This window comes from Echinops telfairi, unplaced genomic scaffold, assembly GCF_000313985.2.
Source record: "Echinops telfairi isolate 266 unplaced genomic scaffold, ASM31398v2 ScPeMD7_7466;HRSCAF=8504, whole genome shotgun sequence".
NCBI classification, from domain to species: Eukaryota; Metazoa; Chordata; class Mammalia; order Afrosoricida; family Tenrecidae; genus Echinops; species Echinops telfairi.
In genome coordinates, this window is record NW_022111366.1 from 6,905,548 (window position 1) to 6,923,117 (window position 17,570).

General features: G+C 47.7%; 2 protein-coding genes across 5 annotated transcripts in view; one reads left to right on the forward strand and one right to left on the reverse strand.

The window, feature by feature from the left end:
• The window catches only part of SLC22A15 (solute carrier family 22 member 15), a 128,428-nt gene that overhangs the window by 95,822 nt on the left and 15,036 nt on the right, over positions 1-17,570 (reverse strand). For all 4 annotated transcript variants that reach the window (XR_006679425.1, XM_045283699.1, XM_004714861.2 and 1 more), the window contains exon 2: positions 13,231-13,443. Coding sequence is in view for 3 of the 4 variants with exons in the window: in XM_045283699.1 (XP_045139634.1) it covers positions 13,231-13,443 (213 nt within the window). In the remaining variant the exon portion in view is untranslated. The remainder of the gene's footprint in view (positions 1-13,230; positions 13,444-17,570) is intronic.
• Positions 7,902-9,459, forward strand: LOC101659257 (pyruvate dehydrogenase E1 component subunit alpha, somatic form, mitochondrial-like). Its single transcript, XM_004714860.2, has one exon. It carries the CDS (start codon positions 7,971-7,973, stop codon positions 9,132-9,134), a length of 1,164 nt encoding a protein of 387 aa, XP_004714917.1. The 5' UTR covers positions 7,902-7,970; the 3' UTR covers positions 9,135-9,459.

The following is a 17,570-nucleotide window of genomic DNA, read 5'->3' on the forward strand; positions in this document are numbered from 1 at the left end:
TGGCAGAGGCAGTGTGGCCATGACGACCCCTCCCGAGGGAAGCACGTGGGGTACGTGCTGCTAAGGGATTTGCGGTGGACGGCACAGAGCACATCGAGGAACCCACACAGCAGGCAGGGGCTGGAGAAGGGCACCATGCTGTGTAAGGCGGAGGGGCAGCGAACATGAGGAAGAGCCTCGGCAAGAGGGGCTGACACAGTGGCTGCAACAATGGGCTCAAGCCTGGGAGCAGCTGCGCGGTCAGCCCAGGGCCAGCGCTGTGTTCTCTTGTGCACAGGGTGGCTATGGGGTGGAATCGACTAGATGGCACTAACGGCGACAACAGCAGGCAGTGGGCCTGCCAGGGCCACCTCCCGGAGCCAGGCGTGTGGCTCTTCCACAAGGTGAACTTGCCCACGAGTCCCATGGAGCTCACAGTCCATCCAACCATGAAGAGAAGGCAATGGGCGGCTCCTCCGGGCTGCTCAGGAGGAGGCTGGACATGTGTCTTTGCCCACCATGCCAGAGCTCCTGCTCCACAACGTCCTGCTGTGGTGGGACCTGTGTCACCCGACAGCTGCCATGGGCCTGCCTGGACTCCCAGCTTGTCGGTCGGTGTTGCAGGGCGGGGACTGGCACAAGATTCCCCCAGGTCCCCTGCATCCCTGGGGGCCCTGCACAGGAGGCGAGCAGGCGACCCCAATCAAACTTCAGCCCTCCCCTCCCTCGCCCTCCAGTAGGCCCCATAAAAGCATTAACGGTTCTCTCCGGTACCATCTCGCTCTGGGAGAAACCCTGATAGTTGTAGGCCCTCCTGTGACGAAGGAGTGCTTGGACAGGGCATTTCAGGTACAGTTTCATGGTGATTAACTAACTTGCTTCATTTCTGTGTAGTTGTCACTCTGAATTACCACTTAATGGGTGAAGTGTGCGGGCTATAGCAATCAGCAGCACAGGCAAAGGCAGGAAGGCATTTAAAAAAAGGCCCCTAAAGCAATTACTGCAGTGAATTTTTCAGATAGTTTTAATACTCTTGTCGTTTGACCCCAGGGTATGACTTGGGGAACATATATTAATCTCAGGATAATAATCAGTCAATTTCAGTTCTTCAATATCCACAATGATATTAAAGATTCCACCCTTACTCTTTTTGGTGGCAAACATTAATTAAGCACGGTAATTGTGTGTCTCCGTGATATCTTGTGCTTTGTGAATGAGTCGGAGCTCAGGGAGTAATCTGAATAGAGCAGACAGCAATTGGCTACATAAATTCACCCCAATGGCTATTAGCTCAATGTAGAATAGTTAAGATGAAAGGTTTGGTGGGGTTTCTTTCTTTAATTATTGCATTAAAGTTAATCACATGGATGCACCTGTCCCCAAATCCTCCATAATCACATCTTTTGGATCTGACCTAAGTGCCATAAGGTACCGGGTGGACTTCTTTGTTGGAGGGGTATTTGAGCACAATCCCCTTAACCAAGAGCAGTGGTGGGAACAACCACCCACAGGCCCTATTAGCCCTGAGAAATCATCAGTACCAGCTAATATCACCCGCCTCACTAATGACAAGCAATTTCAGCCATCACCTTAGGAGCGAGTTAATTAAATGTCTGGCCAGTATGGCCCATGAATGATGTTATAAATATCCAAATGGCCCTTGGCAGGAAAAACGGTTCCCCACCCCTGACCTTGAGTGTCCCGAGGACTGGTGCCTCGATATTTTGTTCCGGGGATTGTAACTTGATGGGTCAACAAGGACTTTGTACTTGTTTTGTTTGTTTTAAGCATTGCTTTTACAGTAACGTAATTTCAAAGAGTCGCTGTGAAACAAGTATTATCCATTTCCCACAGGTTGTACATCGAGGCTATTCGTCACCCTACTGATAAGCTCCAGTTCCCATCTTAATAGCCCCACCTCGGGTTTTTGGAGGTGCAACAGAGAACTGGAAAGGTCTTCAAAAGGGAACTGCTGCTACGAACTGAAACGGAGGCTTTGCTTTGGGCCTGCACCACCACCACCACCACCACCACCATTCGCTAAAATAGGCTCCCTCCGTTTGCAGAGCGCAGCCCAACAGCTCCCGAGAGGCACTGGCTGGTCCTGGCTGCCGCTGGAAGGGCACTCACTCTAAGGAGTCGCCCCTCTGCGCTGCAGTTCCTCAGTGCACGCAATCCACAGGACACCTGGCAGTCACACCTCCACCTGCCCCCTCCACGCCGGGACTTGAAACACTGTCCAAGCACACATGCATGCCCAAGACATTTTCAGACTGTGCGAACTCACCTCAGGCTCACGTGTGCTGAAGGGTGAGCCCACAGTGCCGGGGGTGGACACTTTATTTGCCCCTCGAAATAAAAAAGGAGGACTGTGGGCCAACAAGAGCTTCTAAACTACACATGGGAACCAGGGCCAACCCCTTCTTCCGAACTAACCAACTCCCTGCCATTGACTGAATGCCGACTCACTGTGACCGGATGGGACAGGGTGGAACGGCCCCTGTGGGTTTCTGGGACTATCTCTCTTTAAGGGAGGAAAAAGCCCGTCTTTCTCCCAAGGAGCAGCTGGTGGCTTTGATATGTCGACCTGGCGTATCACAGCCCAACTTGTAACCACGATGTCACCCGGGCTCCTGAGGAGCCCTTCTTAGGTCTACCTGAGAGCAGCAATACGGGGACACCAGAGCCACTGAGAAGGGGTGGCTGCGGGAGCTGTGGCTGTTTTAAAGGAACACACACACAGCTCTGTAGCTGGAGAGAAACACACCAGATGGAGGGAAAGTCCATGCTTACTGGGCAGGGGGGACGAGAGGACTCCTCGAGGCTGCCGCCCTGAGAGACACATCAGCCTGAAAGGAAGTGTCCCCTTGAAGTCCCTGGTTAGCTCCCCAACGGCCTGGCTCGTAAAAGAGAGAGTCTCACCCATGGGTCATGAGCTTTGCTTAAAAGGAAAATCAAGACAGGAGCCCCCATGATCAAAAACTGCTCTTCTGCAAAGATGAGAAGGCAATGGGCAGGGAAACTGAGAGTCCTGGAAACGGACGAGCAGAGCGGTGTGTGGAAACTGGCAAATGGGAAACTTAATGTGTTGTGTGCACTTCCCCCTTAAACACAACACAATCTTTGAAAGCGCACCACCAGGGAGGAGCGAGGCCCTGACTGAGCTCTCATAGTAGGGCGAGGTGGAGCCCGCAGGAAGAAGGAAAAAGCGGCCATCGTGATCACAGGCAGGGAAGGGAGGGCCTGCTCAGCCCTGGGGCCTCCTCCTCCGAACGGATGCAAACATGCACTGTATTTGTCAGGGGCGCTGTGTAATTCTATTTCTCCTGCGTGTCCCTAGTAGCTTATTTTAAGTGCTTTCGCTCTGGTCCTTTGGCCAATCCGCCCTGCTTTTGTCTTCGGCGTGCAGTTAAGCATTCCTTAGCTGGAGCCCCTGTGTGCTGCAGAGCTGATGCTGCAGGGACCACAGTCCGTGGGGTGGGGTGGGGGCCCTCTCCTCCCTCTTATCAGCGTCAGGCAAGATGTAGCTATCAGTGAACACAGGCTTACCTGCCTGTCTGTGATCACGATAGCCACGTTTTCTTCTTCCTGCGGCTTCGCCTCGCTCTCCCGTTAGAGCTCAGCCATGGCCTCGCTCCTCCCCAGCGTGTTTTCAAATATATTATACAGTGGGTGTGTTTTCAAATATTTTACATAGTGGGTGTTCTACTGCAACACCTGAAAGAGCTCCGAGTGGTTTTCAATAGTAGCCATTTAATACAATTCTATGACAATCTGCGGAGTGCCTGCTGTGCTGAGGACAATGTTGCTGTGCCATCTCATTCACGTTACTCTACAGAACAGTACTCAGGTCATCCTTTCATCACGGTGCTGCAAGCCCGCGGTGGCCAGATGGCCTTCACTTCAAACTCCATCGCTGGCCGAAGCTATTGCAAGGGCTTCTGCAATCAGTCTCTATTAGCAATGGGTGTCTCACTTATATTTTAATTAAAAGTGGCCTGAGGACTGGCAATGATGCATATCAGAAATGGCTAGAGTTGGTGACGTTTTTTATTAAATCATTTTATTGGGGTCTCGTACACCTCTTATCACAATCCATCCATCCATCCATTGTGCCAAGCACATTTGTACATTTGTTGCCATCATGATTCTCAAAATAGTTGCTTTCTACTTGAGCCCTTGGCATCAGCTCCTCATTTTCCCCTCCCTCCCCGCTCCCCCTCCTTCATGAACCCTTGATAATTTTTAGGTTATTATCATTTTGTTGAGTTAGTGAAATTTCAGGTACTCAAAATGCATGGATTAGTTGCATTTCTTTCACTTTTAGTTTAATGCATTTGAGACACTCAGCACCCTGGTGTGCACTTGTGAGAAAATCCACTCCTGCTCATTCTCTTCCCCCACGGGGGCAGTGCTCTAGGACAACTAACATTTCCCTCCTGCCCTGAGCCAACTGGGGACGCTGGCAGGTTCTAGCGGCCTGAGAATGACCGGGAGTGTCCTGCCTCTGCAAACCGGAGGTTTCATGGAAGCAATGATCACAATGTCTACAAGACCAGAGAGGTGGGTTTCTGAAGTCTGAAAGAGAGGTTTGTTTTGTTTGATTTGGTGGTTTCTTGGTAATAAGCATTTGGCGAATGTTGAACTGTGTGCTAGGATCTGGTCTGAGATTCACTGTCATTACCAGTTGGCAATGGGTTTGTTGGGGAGCTGAGAACTGTGCAAGCCCAGATGAGTGCCCAGGAGAATTAGAGGTGAATGGGGGGAGGGGAATCACATGATTACAGGTATGGATTCAGATATGTATTGGACAAAATTTGAACTTATTAGAAAAAAACTAAGGAACATTTACAAAATTGTACCCAAGTCAAAACCAAACTTAATGCCATTGAGCTGATTAACAGTGACCCCAAATAGGGTTTCCGAGACTATAAATCTTTATGGGAGCAGGTAATATGAACTCTCTCCTGAGGGCAGCTGATGGGCTTGAGCCATCAACCTTGCAGCTAGCAGCTCCTAATCCACAGCCCCACCAGGGCTCACAGCAAACACGACAGGTCTACTGGTGAAAGACTGCGTGCTCTTCCCATACGATTAGGTAGGAGACAAAGACTCCAGCTTACTACTTTCATTCCTTCCACTTAGTGCTGGCAGTTCTGTCAGGGCACAACAAGGAATAAAAGGCAAATGATGAAATAAAAAACTAAAATATCCTTATTTTTGACATGAGCCCCCAGAAAAACCTCAAGGAGTCTTAAAATTAAAAAAACCCACAACTATAATTAATAATTGAGTTAAGTAAAGTCACATGACACAAGAAAAACATGCAAAAAAATAATCTTCCCTCTGTCGACTAGCAAAGAGCAACATGCAGATCCTGAAATTAAAAATAGATACCTGGGACAAATGCTCAAAATATGAAAACCTTAGATGTAAATTTAAAAATGTGTACAGGACATGTATGACAAAAACTACAAAATAATGAAATAAATCAAAGAAGATCTAAATAACATACAGTGTTCATGTATTAAATTCAATTACTGTATCCCCAAATTAATATACACAACTCCTATCAAACTCCTAAAAATATTTGATAGTCACAGATAAAATTACCTTAAAATTTATATAGGAAAGCAAAAGAATAGCAAAAACAAGTTTGAAAAGATGAATGAAATGGAAGGAATCAGTCTATTATTAACTACAAAAGGCAAGGCTGTGTTATTGGTAGAGGGGTAGACCCTACATCAGTGGATCACAACAGTGAGTCCAGAAATTCACTCCCTGGCCTTGAGTTGATTCTGACTCACAGTGCCCCCTATAGGACAGAGGAGACTGCCCCTGTCGGTTTCTGAGATTGTCCGTCTTTACAAGAGCAGAAAGCCTCATCTTTCTCCCAGACAGTGGCTGGTGGGCTTGAACCGAAGACTTGGTGATTAGCAGTGTAACACATAATTCACTATGCTACCAGAGCTCCTATAATCCGGAAACAGACCCACACATAAATCCAACTGAGTTTTGACAAACGTTCCAGAGCCATCCAATGAAAGAAGGGCAACCTTTCCAACAAAGGCTGGAGCAAAAGGAAAAATAAATCAGAACTGGATTCCAGACTTAATGTAAAATGAAGTACTATAAAATGTTTAAGAAGATATAAGAGACACTCTCTGAAACTGAGGGCTAGGAAAAGCATTCTTGGACTTTACACCTAAAGTACAATCCTTAAGAGCAAAATATTAAAAGGTAAACTGGTCTTGATTAAAGTGAAGATCTTTTGTTCTGTAAAAGATCCTAGTAGATGAAAAGAAAAGCTACAGAATGGTGAAAAATATTTGCAAACTACATTATCTGACAATAGACAAATACTGAAAATAAAGAACTCTCAAAGCTCAACAATAACGACAAGAAGAAATAGTAACATAATCAAAAGGCAAAACATAATCAAAAGGCAAGGCACATGAAGAGTCACTTCACAAAAATGGATATAAAGATGGCAAATAGGACATGGGGGGAAAAAAGGTTAAATGTCATTAGCCACAGGAAATGCAAATTAAATCCACAATGAGGTATCACCATACACCTGTCAGAATAACTGAAATAAAAAGTACTCAAAGAGTCTATAGAAGAACCCTGCTCAAAAGGAGGGGAAGGGGATGTCAAATTCCAATTTCTTTGGAATTCTGAGTTTCTGGATCCGTTGCAACTGGATGCAACCCCTGAAGTACTGCCCTGAGATAACTTTTAATCCTGAACCCTTAGCTCAAACTATCCACTGAAGTCTTCTTTAAACCAAACAACAGTCTACACACACTGCTATTTTTGTGCTCTTTTTAAAAGGTGTATCACGTGAGATCAAATTGCTGACAGCAAGTGTAACATTTTGATGGGAAGCTCAGGGGAAAATGAGTTTACGTCAATGGGCAGAAACGGAAAAGGAAGCTAAACAGATGGCTGTACTACCTATAGAACCTAATCAACGTCACTGCATGGCATGTGCAGAAATTGTTGGATTGGTGTGTGTTTTCCTGTAATGAGAGGGCTTCAGAAGGCTCATGGAGAAACAGAAGAAAAATAATGGAATTTCTCCATGAACTTTGTGCAACCCCGTCATAGTTAAAAAATACATATGGTGACAACATCAAATGCTAGCAAAGACAGGGAGACACTAGTAAACCACATTGCTGAAATGCAAATAGCACCTAACCCGTGTAGAAAACAATTTGGTAGTTCCTTTAAAACCTGGACATGCGACTACTCTTCAACCTAGCCACGCCACTGCACTCCTGGGAATTTGCCGGAGAAATGAAGCCCATGTTCACACAAAAACATGCACATGCGTGTCTATAGCAGCTGGGCTCAAAAGAGCTAACACCTAGAAACAACAGACACCTGTGGTTCTCCCATGCCGTCGACTATTTCTTAACAATAACAAAATGACACACTAGCAGGCTTCCGGCGTTAGGCTGTTAACTGCGAGGTCAGCAGTGCGAAAGCACCAGCTGAGCGGCGGAATAAAGAATTTTCTACTTCCCTAAGAGTTCTTTCAGAAACTCACAGGCGTAGTTCTACCCTGCCCTAGAGTCGTTATAGATGAGCATGGAGCCCTGGTAGCGCAGTGGTTACGCGCTGATATGCGATAGCAGGGTACTCAGTTCGAAACCACCAGCCACTCCGCGGGAGACAGATGAGACCTCCTACTCCGGTGGTCAGTCTGCGCACGCCCGGCACGCCCTGACTCATCAGTTTGCTAGGACCTGACTCACAGTTTGCTAGGATCGTAATCCACTCACAGGCGGTTTGGAGCGGAACTGTGGGGGCGTAGCCCGACCGAGAAGCCGTTGTGATTGGCCCGCGGCCGACGCAGCGCGTGACGTCATCCGCAGCGCGCAGCGCAGCCGCTCTAGACGCTCCAAGGAGACGCGGGGGAGACGCACGGGGCTGCGCGCTTCGGGCCCTTTCTACTACGACCTCTGCCCACCCGCCGCGAGTTGAAGATGCTCGCCGCCGTGTCCCGCGTGTTGGCGGGCGCCGCCCGGAAGCCAGCTAGCAGAGTGCTGGTGGCGTCCCGTAGCTTTGCCAGTGACGCTACATTTGAGATTAGGAAATGCGATCTCCACCGGCTGGAGGAGGGCCCGCCCGAGACCGCCGTGCTCACCAGGGAGGACGGCCTTCGCTACTACAAGATGATGCAGACCGTCCGCCGCTTGGAGCTGAAGGCCGACCAGCTGTACAAGCAGAAGATCATCCGCGGCTTCTGCCACCTGTGCGATGGGCAGGAAGCGTGCTGCGTGGGGCTCGAGGCCGGCATAAATCCCACGGATCATCTCATCACTGCCTATCGGGCTCACGGCTTCACCTTTACCCGGGGGCTCACCGTCCGAGAGATCCTGGCGGAGCTAACTGGACGCAGAGGAGGTTGTGCGAAGGGGAAAGGTGGTTCAATGCACATGTATGCCAAGAACTTCTATGGGGGCAACGGCATTGTGGGCGCGCAGGTGCCCTTGGGGGCTGGAATCGCTCTGGCCTGCAAGTACAACGGCAAAGAGGAAGTCTGCCTGACCCTTTACGGGGATGGTGCTGCGAACCAGGGCCAGATATTTGAAGCTTACAATATGGCAGCTTTGTGGAAACTACCGTGCATTTTCATCTGCGAAAACAACCGTTATGGAATGGGAACGTCTGTGGAGAGAGCAGCCGCCAGCACCGACTACTACAAGCGAGGTGACTTTATTCCGGGGCTCCGGGTAGACGGGATGGATGTCCTGTGCGTCCGGGAGGCTACAAAGTTTGCAGCCGCCCACTGCAGAGCTGGGAAGGGGCCCATACTGATGGAGCTGCAGACCTACCGCTACCACGGACACAGCATGAGCGATCCCGGAGTCAGTTACCGCACCCGAGAAGAAATTCAGGAAGTCAGAAGTAAGAGCGACCCCATTATGCTTCTCAAGGACAGGATGGTGAACAACGACCTCGCCAGTGTGGAAGAGCTCAAGGAAATCGACGTGGAAGTGAGAAAGGAAATCGAGGATGCAGCCCAGTTTGCTACAGCAGATCCGGAACCGCCTCTGGAAGAACTGGGGTATCACATCTACTGCAACGACCCGCCTTTTGAAGTTCGTGGTGCAAATCAGTGGATTAAATTCAAGTCAGTCAGTTAACGGGAACCCACGTGCAAATAATCTCTTACCAGATCTTACTGGGAATTGTCACCCTCAACTTTTTGGGTTTTTTCAAGGAGGAATTTTTGTGTGTTTGTTTTAAAGATAAGGGTTTTATTAACACGGCATACTATAGAAAAGGGAACGTGGTTTATATTACCAAAAGATAAGGCTTTGTTAACTGAAGGGGCCAGGGATGAGATACTGAGGAAGGGGAGAGGGAGAACCCCAGACATAAAGGGTTGAATAGGATATTGTTGATTTCATTTCTTGAGATAGGCGATGTAAATAGTGTCTTTTCTAAATAAATAAATAAAAGTCCCTCCAGTTTCCTTAGCCCTCAAACCTAGACAGTGGTCTGAGTGGCTTAAAGGAAAAAGGAGGAAAGTGAACTGAAATGGACTTGTCTTGCGACAAGTTCACTTCAAACAATACCACACACAAAAAAGACTACATACTATCTACATTAAAGGGATATTTGCATGCCTGAAAATAAAAACACATACTACTGATACACAGCAATCTACAGGCATCTGTTGAGCGAAAAAGCCAATCCCCTCAGACAATGATTCTGATTTTTGAAAGTCTTGAAATGATAAAATGGTACCACAGGAGATTATAGTGCATGGAGAGCAGTGGAGACCAGGGGTCCAAGGTGTAGTGGGGAGCAGTCGGGGAGTGGGGGTGGCTGCTGAAGGGCAGCAGGAAGGAGGCTGTGGTGATGACCTGGGAGAGTCTGTGGCTTTACCATTCCTGCCAAGGCCCTGGCTGCATTGAGAGACACTGGTTGTGGGGTACACATGATTGCCCTGTGTTACTTCTTGCAGCTACATACAAATCTATAATTAGCTCAAAAGAAATATTTTCATTAAGACAAGAAACCACAAGGGAGCAAGCTCGAAGAGGTTCCACTGATAAATGGGGGATAATTTTAGCACGAAAATAAGGATTTGTTATCAAGCAGCATTGTAGTGTAGATTATGGCACACATAAAATGTAAGATCTTATTATTTGATTGCCCCCCCCCTCCTTTGTTTTAAAGTTGTTTTCAGTTTTAAAAAAATGTGAAGGAAATACACGTGGATTAAGCCTCTGGTGAATTCCCTCTGACTATAGACCATGGATGTGAATAAGCCTTGCTTATTTAGTAGAATGCCTTCGGAAGTAGATTGCTGTAGATGCAGTTAGGTTAATATATATGCATTAGGTTATATATATATTTATATATGTTAGGTTAAATTTTAATACCTTATCACTTGATCTCCTTTTTGATTCATTTTAAATTGTACTTTTCAATATTTTCTCCTTTTGATTCTGAGTTTTCTCTGTTTTACTTTTGTTATTGTAGTTTTTTTGTTTTTTAATAAGGAATCCATGATAGGTAAATCTATAGAAACAGTAACTGGATTAATGGTTCCTTGAGGGTGTGGCTGGGGAGGAAATGAGCTAATTAAAATGAGTACAAGAAAGAAGAAAATGTTCTAAAAACTGGTGATAATTATACAATGCTACTTAATATGATTGAACTATTGAATTGTATGATTTGTGAAGTATATGCTAATAAAACTTAAAAAATAAAGGACTGCCATGAATTATAATGATTCAAATTAATAGAAAACCATGAGTGCATGCTGATGATGGATGGATGGGACGGACAGACGGACTGATTAAATGGGCCCCTGTTTATAGTAAGAATTAGAATGCTTCCTGGTAAGTGTGGAGAAATTGCTGGAGTTAAGGAATCATCATTTGGGACAATCATAGCCTAGATTGGTTCTGGCAAGAACCATAAATGAATACCAAATTGTAGAAGGGGTACTGATGAGGAATCAGATTTGCATAATCTTTATTAAATAAAATGGGAAAACATTCTAACCATACAAGGGAGGCGCCCTGGTGAGGTGGTGGGTTATGAGTTGGACTCCTAACAGCAACTGTAAAGATTTACTCTCAAATCCCACAGGGGCAGTTCTACTTTGTCCTATGGGATCCCTAGGAGTCAGCACAATCCGCTTCTAAGAACTGCACTCCTCCGCAGCTAGGCGGTTTTTCCCCGGGCCCTGAGGCCACCCTAGAGCCCTGGTGGTGTAGTGTTTCCAAGCTGGGCTGTGATGCACGCGGTGGGCCAGCTCAAGTGAGAGACTGGGCTTTCTACTCCGGTAAACAGTTGCAGTCTTGGAAACCCACAGAGGGGTCACTAGGAGTCAAGGGCAGTGAGTTTGGTTTGAGTTTGTGGCAACCCAGTTAGTCAAGTTTCTTCCCTCTATAACCTCTGCAGACCCTGTGTGGCTGGCATGGGACAAGCATGGTGACGGAGGCTGGAAAAGCAGACTGGTGCCACGCTGTGAAGTGTGAGCAGCCTGAAGAGGGCACGAAGGGTTTCTACTGTATTCAGTGTGCCATGGGAGGCTCACAGAAAGCTTTGGAGCAATGGGGCACACAAGCAGATCGCTGTCACAGGAAAGGTACCTCCTAAGGAAAGGTGGTGGGCTTATCTCCTGTTTTCAGAAGGTGATGATCAACAAGCAGAAGGCTGACTGGTGCCATGATACCCATGTAGGGGCACACACGTGGCAGAGTGGTCTACTGGCCCATGCTGAAGATGCTGCAAGCAGGGCATCTGGTGGGGATATGCAGCCAAAGGGATTTAGAGGAAGCTGGCTGGCACAGCAGTCAGAACTAAGAACTGGAACAGAGTCCCGGGGACCCCATGCTGTAGCAGGCATATTAACCATTGGCATATTATCCATTGGCTAGGTCACAGGGTCCATCAGAGGCAGGGCCATGGGGGCACATGGGAGCTTGGGTTGGGTGGACAGAGGCCATAGACGCATGGTGCTATCTTGTGTGTGAGTGCTGCCCTTTCCAGCACGGCTTCTCTTCTCCACACTGGCTACCCTGCAGCTGGTGTGTCTCTGGCTGGCTCTGGTGTTGCCCTTACCAGGGCCTTCACCAGAAAAGGGCCCTTCAACCTAAGGCTTCCTGGGCACACCAGGTGGTACTGCTGGTATGGTAAACCGCACGGCCAAGGTTCCCTCTGGTCCACATCTAGGACTGTGCCTACAATTACACCTGGGGTATTATAAAATAGGTCATTACCTTCCTCTCTAGGTAGTGCTTACTTATGTAATAAAGAGAGATGAACGTATGACTTCCCTTTTAAAAGGGTGCTATGCTGGTGGCACTGGTTAAGCACTCGGTTGTTAACCCACCATGGTTCTAACCCACCAGTACCTTTGACCAGGAGAAAAGGCCTGGCCATCAGCTCCCACAGAGAGTTCAGTCACAGAGTGCTAGTGGGCAGCTCTACTCCGCCATACAGGGCAATCTACATGGACATTTGTGGCCTAGGAAAGACTGCACAGAACAACAGCAACATGGTCAAGGCACAATTCTTGACTTTTTAGATCCCATTTCACGGAACCACCTTGGAGAGACTTCAAAGCACTAGTTTAGAAAGATTGTCTCCCCTTCTCCCATTTAGGTAGCAAGATGGGGAAAACATTTGTTTCCATAAGATTATTTTCTTGCAACATATTACACCCAACTCTCAAGTTTACCAGGACGTTTTTTGAAGACATGGCTGAAATTTAAACTGACAAGATGAAACAGAGTGGTTCCACCTGGACCAGGGGGAAGCGTTTCATGGTCATTTTTTCATCGTTCCTAACGTTATTTGGATGAGGAGGACGGAAGCAGCACCCATGCATTTGAAATACAGCGCTGGCCGAAAGAATGTTGAAAGTCCCAGAGTCTGCCCAGGGAACAAACACATCTATCTGAGACGAAGTACAGCCAGAATACTCCTTAGAAGCAAGGATGGTGGGGCTTTGTCTCACGTCCGTTGGACATGTTGACGGGAGAGACCAGTCCCTGGAGGACGTCGTCACACTTGGTCAAGTGGAGGGGCACGGAACAAGAGGAAGGTCTTCCACAGTATGGATCGACCACAGTGGCTGCACGAATGGGCTCAAACATAAGAACAGTCGTGAGGATGGCACAGGGCTGGGCAGCCGTGACCTTCAGTTGTGTATAGAGCTGCTGCGGGTTGGGACCCACTTGACCGCAGCTGACAACGACAACGTTCGTTTGTTACCTCTGAGGCGATGGAGGTAAAGCTGCTACTGAAATGCACGTGCTTGTGGATCTCACTGCCGTTGGCCGTCAGGAGCCAGGTGCCGAAGGTTCGGTCTCCACTCGCTGACTGGTTGCTGTGGCTCTGGTTTGGCAGGAGCTCTGCCAGGTCCCAGTGGTACGATGGCGTGGCCCCAACCAGTGCAATGAGGATGGCTTCCGTGGCCACGTAGAGCTGCAAGGGCAAAGGACAGAATGAAGCACGGCACTCCTTCACTACCTCAGTGGAGCACTCTCTTGTGACTGTTTTTATGGGTTTCAGTAACTAGGACATTCAAACAGAGAACACTGTTATGACGCCGGCCATCAGCAAGTCCGCTTGCCAAACAGGTGATAAGTTTTTCAAAGGGTGTTCGCCCACATTTCAGTTGGGGTTGACACCGAGAACTTGGTGGGGTCCCTGATTTAAGAGTCTCACATTCCCGTTACTTCTTCCTCAGCACTATACCTGCAATTTAAGTAAGCCGTCACCAGGGGGCCAGAAGTAACTCGCCTGGGAGTCCTGATCTCAGCAGCTTGTCAATTCACAGTTGAGCATCTCAGAACACAACATAAATATTCACGCATACGTATACAAAAGCAGAACGCCTTATTAAAGCAGGGAAAACATAATAGGACTGGGCAAAGTATTATTTTAAAATACAACCTACGATTTATTATAAGACTTCAAGAAACTTAAAACCCCAGGAACCGACGATTCTCACACCCTACCCTTCAGCTGTACTTCATCATTGTTTAATGATGTATTTCATCATTCTCTGTGCCCACCCCAAGAGAAACAGTACAACACTCAGTGATTCAAGACATATTCGTTAAAAAAGGAGGAGCTGATCCCAAGGGCTCAAGTAGAAAGAAAATGTTTTGAGAATGATGATGGCAACAAATGTACAAATGTGCTTGACACAATGGATGTATGTGTGGATTGTGATAAGAGTTGTACAAGCCCCCAATAAAATGATTTTTAACAAATAGAATATTCATTGATGGGTCTGGGCTTTGCAGCCATGCACACGGAGTTTTTCAGATGTCAGGCCTTATGCAGTCTTCCCTAAGCCACAAATTTCCATTTATATTCGCTCTCATTATTGGATGATTATTTCACGCTTAAAATTTGTTGGGAAAACACAGAACTAGCTTGCTCCACAGGGAGACAACGTTATTTTGCAAACTGAACTCGTAAAGTTGTAAGTGCCTGTGTGGCTGTTGCTAGGTGGCATGGCGTCGGTCAGGCCCATAGCAACCCTGTGCACGACAGAGCAAACTCCCGCCTGCTCCTGCGCCATCCTCACAATTGTTTCCATGCTGGCTGCCAAGGTTCTGCTTTCCTCCGTGAGGCTTTCAGTGTCGGACAAAGTTTCCACGCTATGTGTGCAGAAGGTTTTCAGGGCTCCTTCCTCGGAAGTGGGGACAGAATTGTTCATTGTTCTCAGTCTGGAAGCTCCACTGAAACGTGTTCACTTTGGGGGACCCTGTTGGCATTGGAAATACCAGTGACATAGCTTCCGGCATCACAGCAACACACACGCCACCACAGTACGACAAACTGCCTTTAAACAGTGTAAAAACATGCGATTTCATGACAGCATACATGACTGAATCGACTGGGCAAAGAGAGGGGGAGGAATTTGCTCACTGCTTGTATCTCCAGTCACAGCAAACTGGCAGCCCGAGGGCCCCTCCGGGCCATGCTGGAGGGGCCTATTCAGCTGTTAGGGGGCAAACTAAAGAGCCAGAAACAAAGCGAAACAAAAGCAGTCAACCCTTGCTGTCAGATGTGTTCTGCCTACGGCAGTTTGTCATTCACGTCCATCAAGTGACTGTGATTCATGAACCCTACAGGACAGGTGGACCTGCCCCGAGGGTGTCTGAGACTCTAACTCTTCACAGGAGTAGAAACCTTTGTCTTTCTCCCTCCGAGTGGCTGGTAGCTTTGAACTGCTGACTTTGCTGTTAGCAACGCATCACAGAACCATTACACCACCAGGGGTCCCACCTGAGCACTGGCAGATGCTAACATTACAAGGAAGGAGGAAAGCAGCCACATGACACTGACTGTCATAACAGAAGCTGGGACAGACCCGGGGATGCAGTGGCTTTTGTAGTCAGGCTGCGAGGACACGGGCGCCCACGTCGATCAGGAGTCCCCTGGCTGTGGGTCTCTGGAGATGTGCCATGTTGCCAGAGATCCAAAGTGCAAGGGATTTGCTTGCAAGACAAAGGAAACCTGTTCCACGATGTCTATGACTTCTTGACCCCTGTTTGCATGCTGAAAAAAGAAATTTTGGAGCAGGGGCAAACACCTCACAAATCGTTAAAAAACACTTCCCAGCACAAGTAGGTACACGTTGAGCAGTGGCTGACGTGACTCGGGCCATCACTCCTCTCTCGGTCTACGGCACTGTGGTGGCGCACAGATGGTTGTGATGCTAGAAGCTATGCCTCTGGTATTTCCAATGTCAGCCGAGTCACCCACGGTGGACAAGTTCTAGTGGAGAAACCTCCAGACGAACCTCAACCAAAATCGGAAGACGGGCCTGGCAAACTACTTGTGGGGAAACAATGGGCGGTGAGAGCTGACAGGTGGCAGAGGAGCACCGTGCAAGGGAGCGGGGGCGGACGAGCCCCTCAGGCTGAAAGGCACCAAAGTGCAACTCAAGAAGAAATGTCTCCTCAAAGCAGAGGGGATCTCAACGACACAGACCGAGCACAGCTTTCAACGTCTCCCTTTGCTGATACGGGCGGGCTCAAGCATCCCGCAGTCATGGGCATGTGGAACAGGTGAATCAAGGGAAATTTGAAGCTGTCCACATGCAATGGAGTGTTTGGAGAATGAGATCTTGGGCATTAGTGAGCTCGAAAGACATCGTAGCTGCTCTTCTGAATCGGACAGACATGCAGTCGACTGTGCCGGGACTGACGAATGGAAGGGGAATGTCCTCATGTTCAGCAACAAAAATGTGTAAGATCCACAAGTACAATACTGTCGGCGATAGGATGACGTCCACATACATACAAGGAAATGTATAAACTATGCAATCAAGACGCCTTGATAATTCCTGGTAATTGCACTGTGACTCCTGGGGGCATAATCGGGTGATTGTTGTAATGCCGACCATAAGGTAAATGGTTCAAACCCACTACCTGCTTTTTAGGAGCGAGATGAGGCTCCTCGCTTTGGACATCTTTGTGAAGAGTGGAAAGCCTCAGAAACCCTGCATAGGTAGCTCGGAGGTAGCACGAACTCCATGGGAGTGAGTTTGGGTTTGGTGTGGAATGTGAGAGTTGGAAACAAAGAATCAATAGTTGAAATATATGACCTCGGTGAAAGAAATGAAGATGGAGCTGGTATAATAGAATTTTGCAAGACCAACAACAATCCATTGCCAATACCTTTTCAACAATATAAATAGTGACTATCCACGGGAATCTAAGCAGCTACATTTGAGTGAAGAGACAATGGAAAACTGTAACATCACTGGTCAGAACAAGGGCAGGGCTGAATGCAGAACAATCAATTTTTGATAGGGAAGTTCAGGTTGAAACTGAAGGAAATGAAAACAAGTCCATAGGAGCCAAACAATGACCCTGGGTATATCCTACTGGATTTAGAGACATCTCATGAGTAGGTGTAAAGCACGGAATGCTAATGGCCCAAGACCGGAGGAGGTGACATCAACATGGAGCTGACATCCAGGGTTGGTTTCAAGAGCACCATATATGAAGAATGCAGTCATTGAAAACAGGGGGTGGAAAGGAAAGATTAAAGTGGACGCCAGAAAAGTCTCTGACACTTGTTCATGAACACAGAGTACCTAGAACAAGGAGGGGAAAAAACATGAATTAAAAGAGCTGAACAGGAGATTTCAATGGGAAGCTAGAGAATACAAGCTCTTATAATGAAAGGTGCAAAGACGAGTTTGAATACCAACATGGAAGAACATCCTTGGATTTCTCACGCAGAATGAACTGAAGAGAAATACAGACTGAGTTGTAATACTAGAGGATTCTATGGGTAAAATGGGCTCAGCCACAGAAATTGTGACGAGGGTTCAGGACAGGGCAGTGTTTTGGACATGGGGTCACCGTGAGTCAGAGCCAGCTCAATACACTGGAACCGCAAAATGGTGAGCAAGAAAAGAAGACGGAAGGAACGCACAGGCCCTGCATCTAAGGGGAGCATTCAAGAGGTGGCAGAGGAGAAGAACCAAGTGAGCTAGTTCATGGTGCCAGCCTGGCCGATAATCACATGTGGGGCTCATTGAAAGGCGGAGGGATAAATGGGTGGTGAGCCTCGCCTTTCTA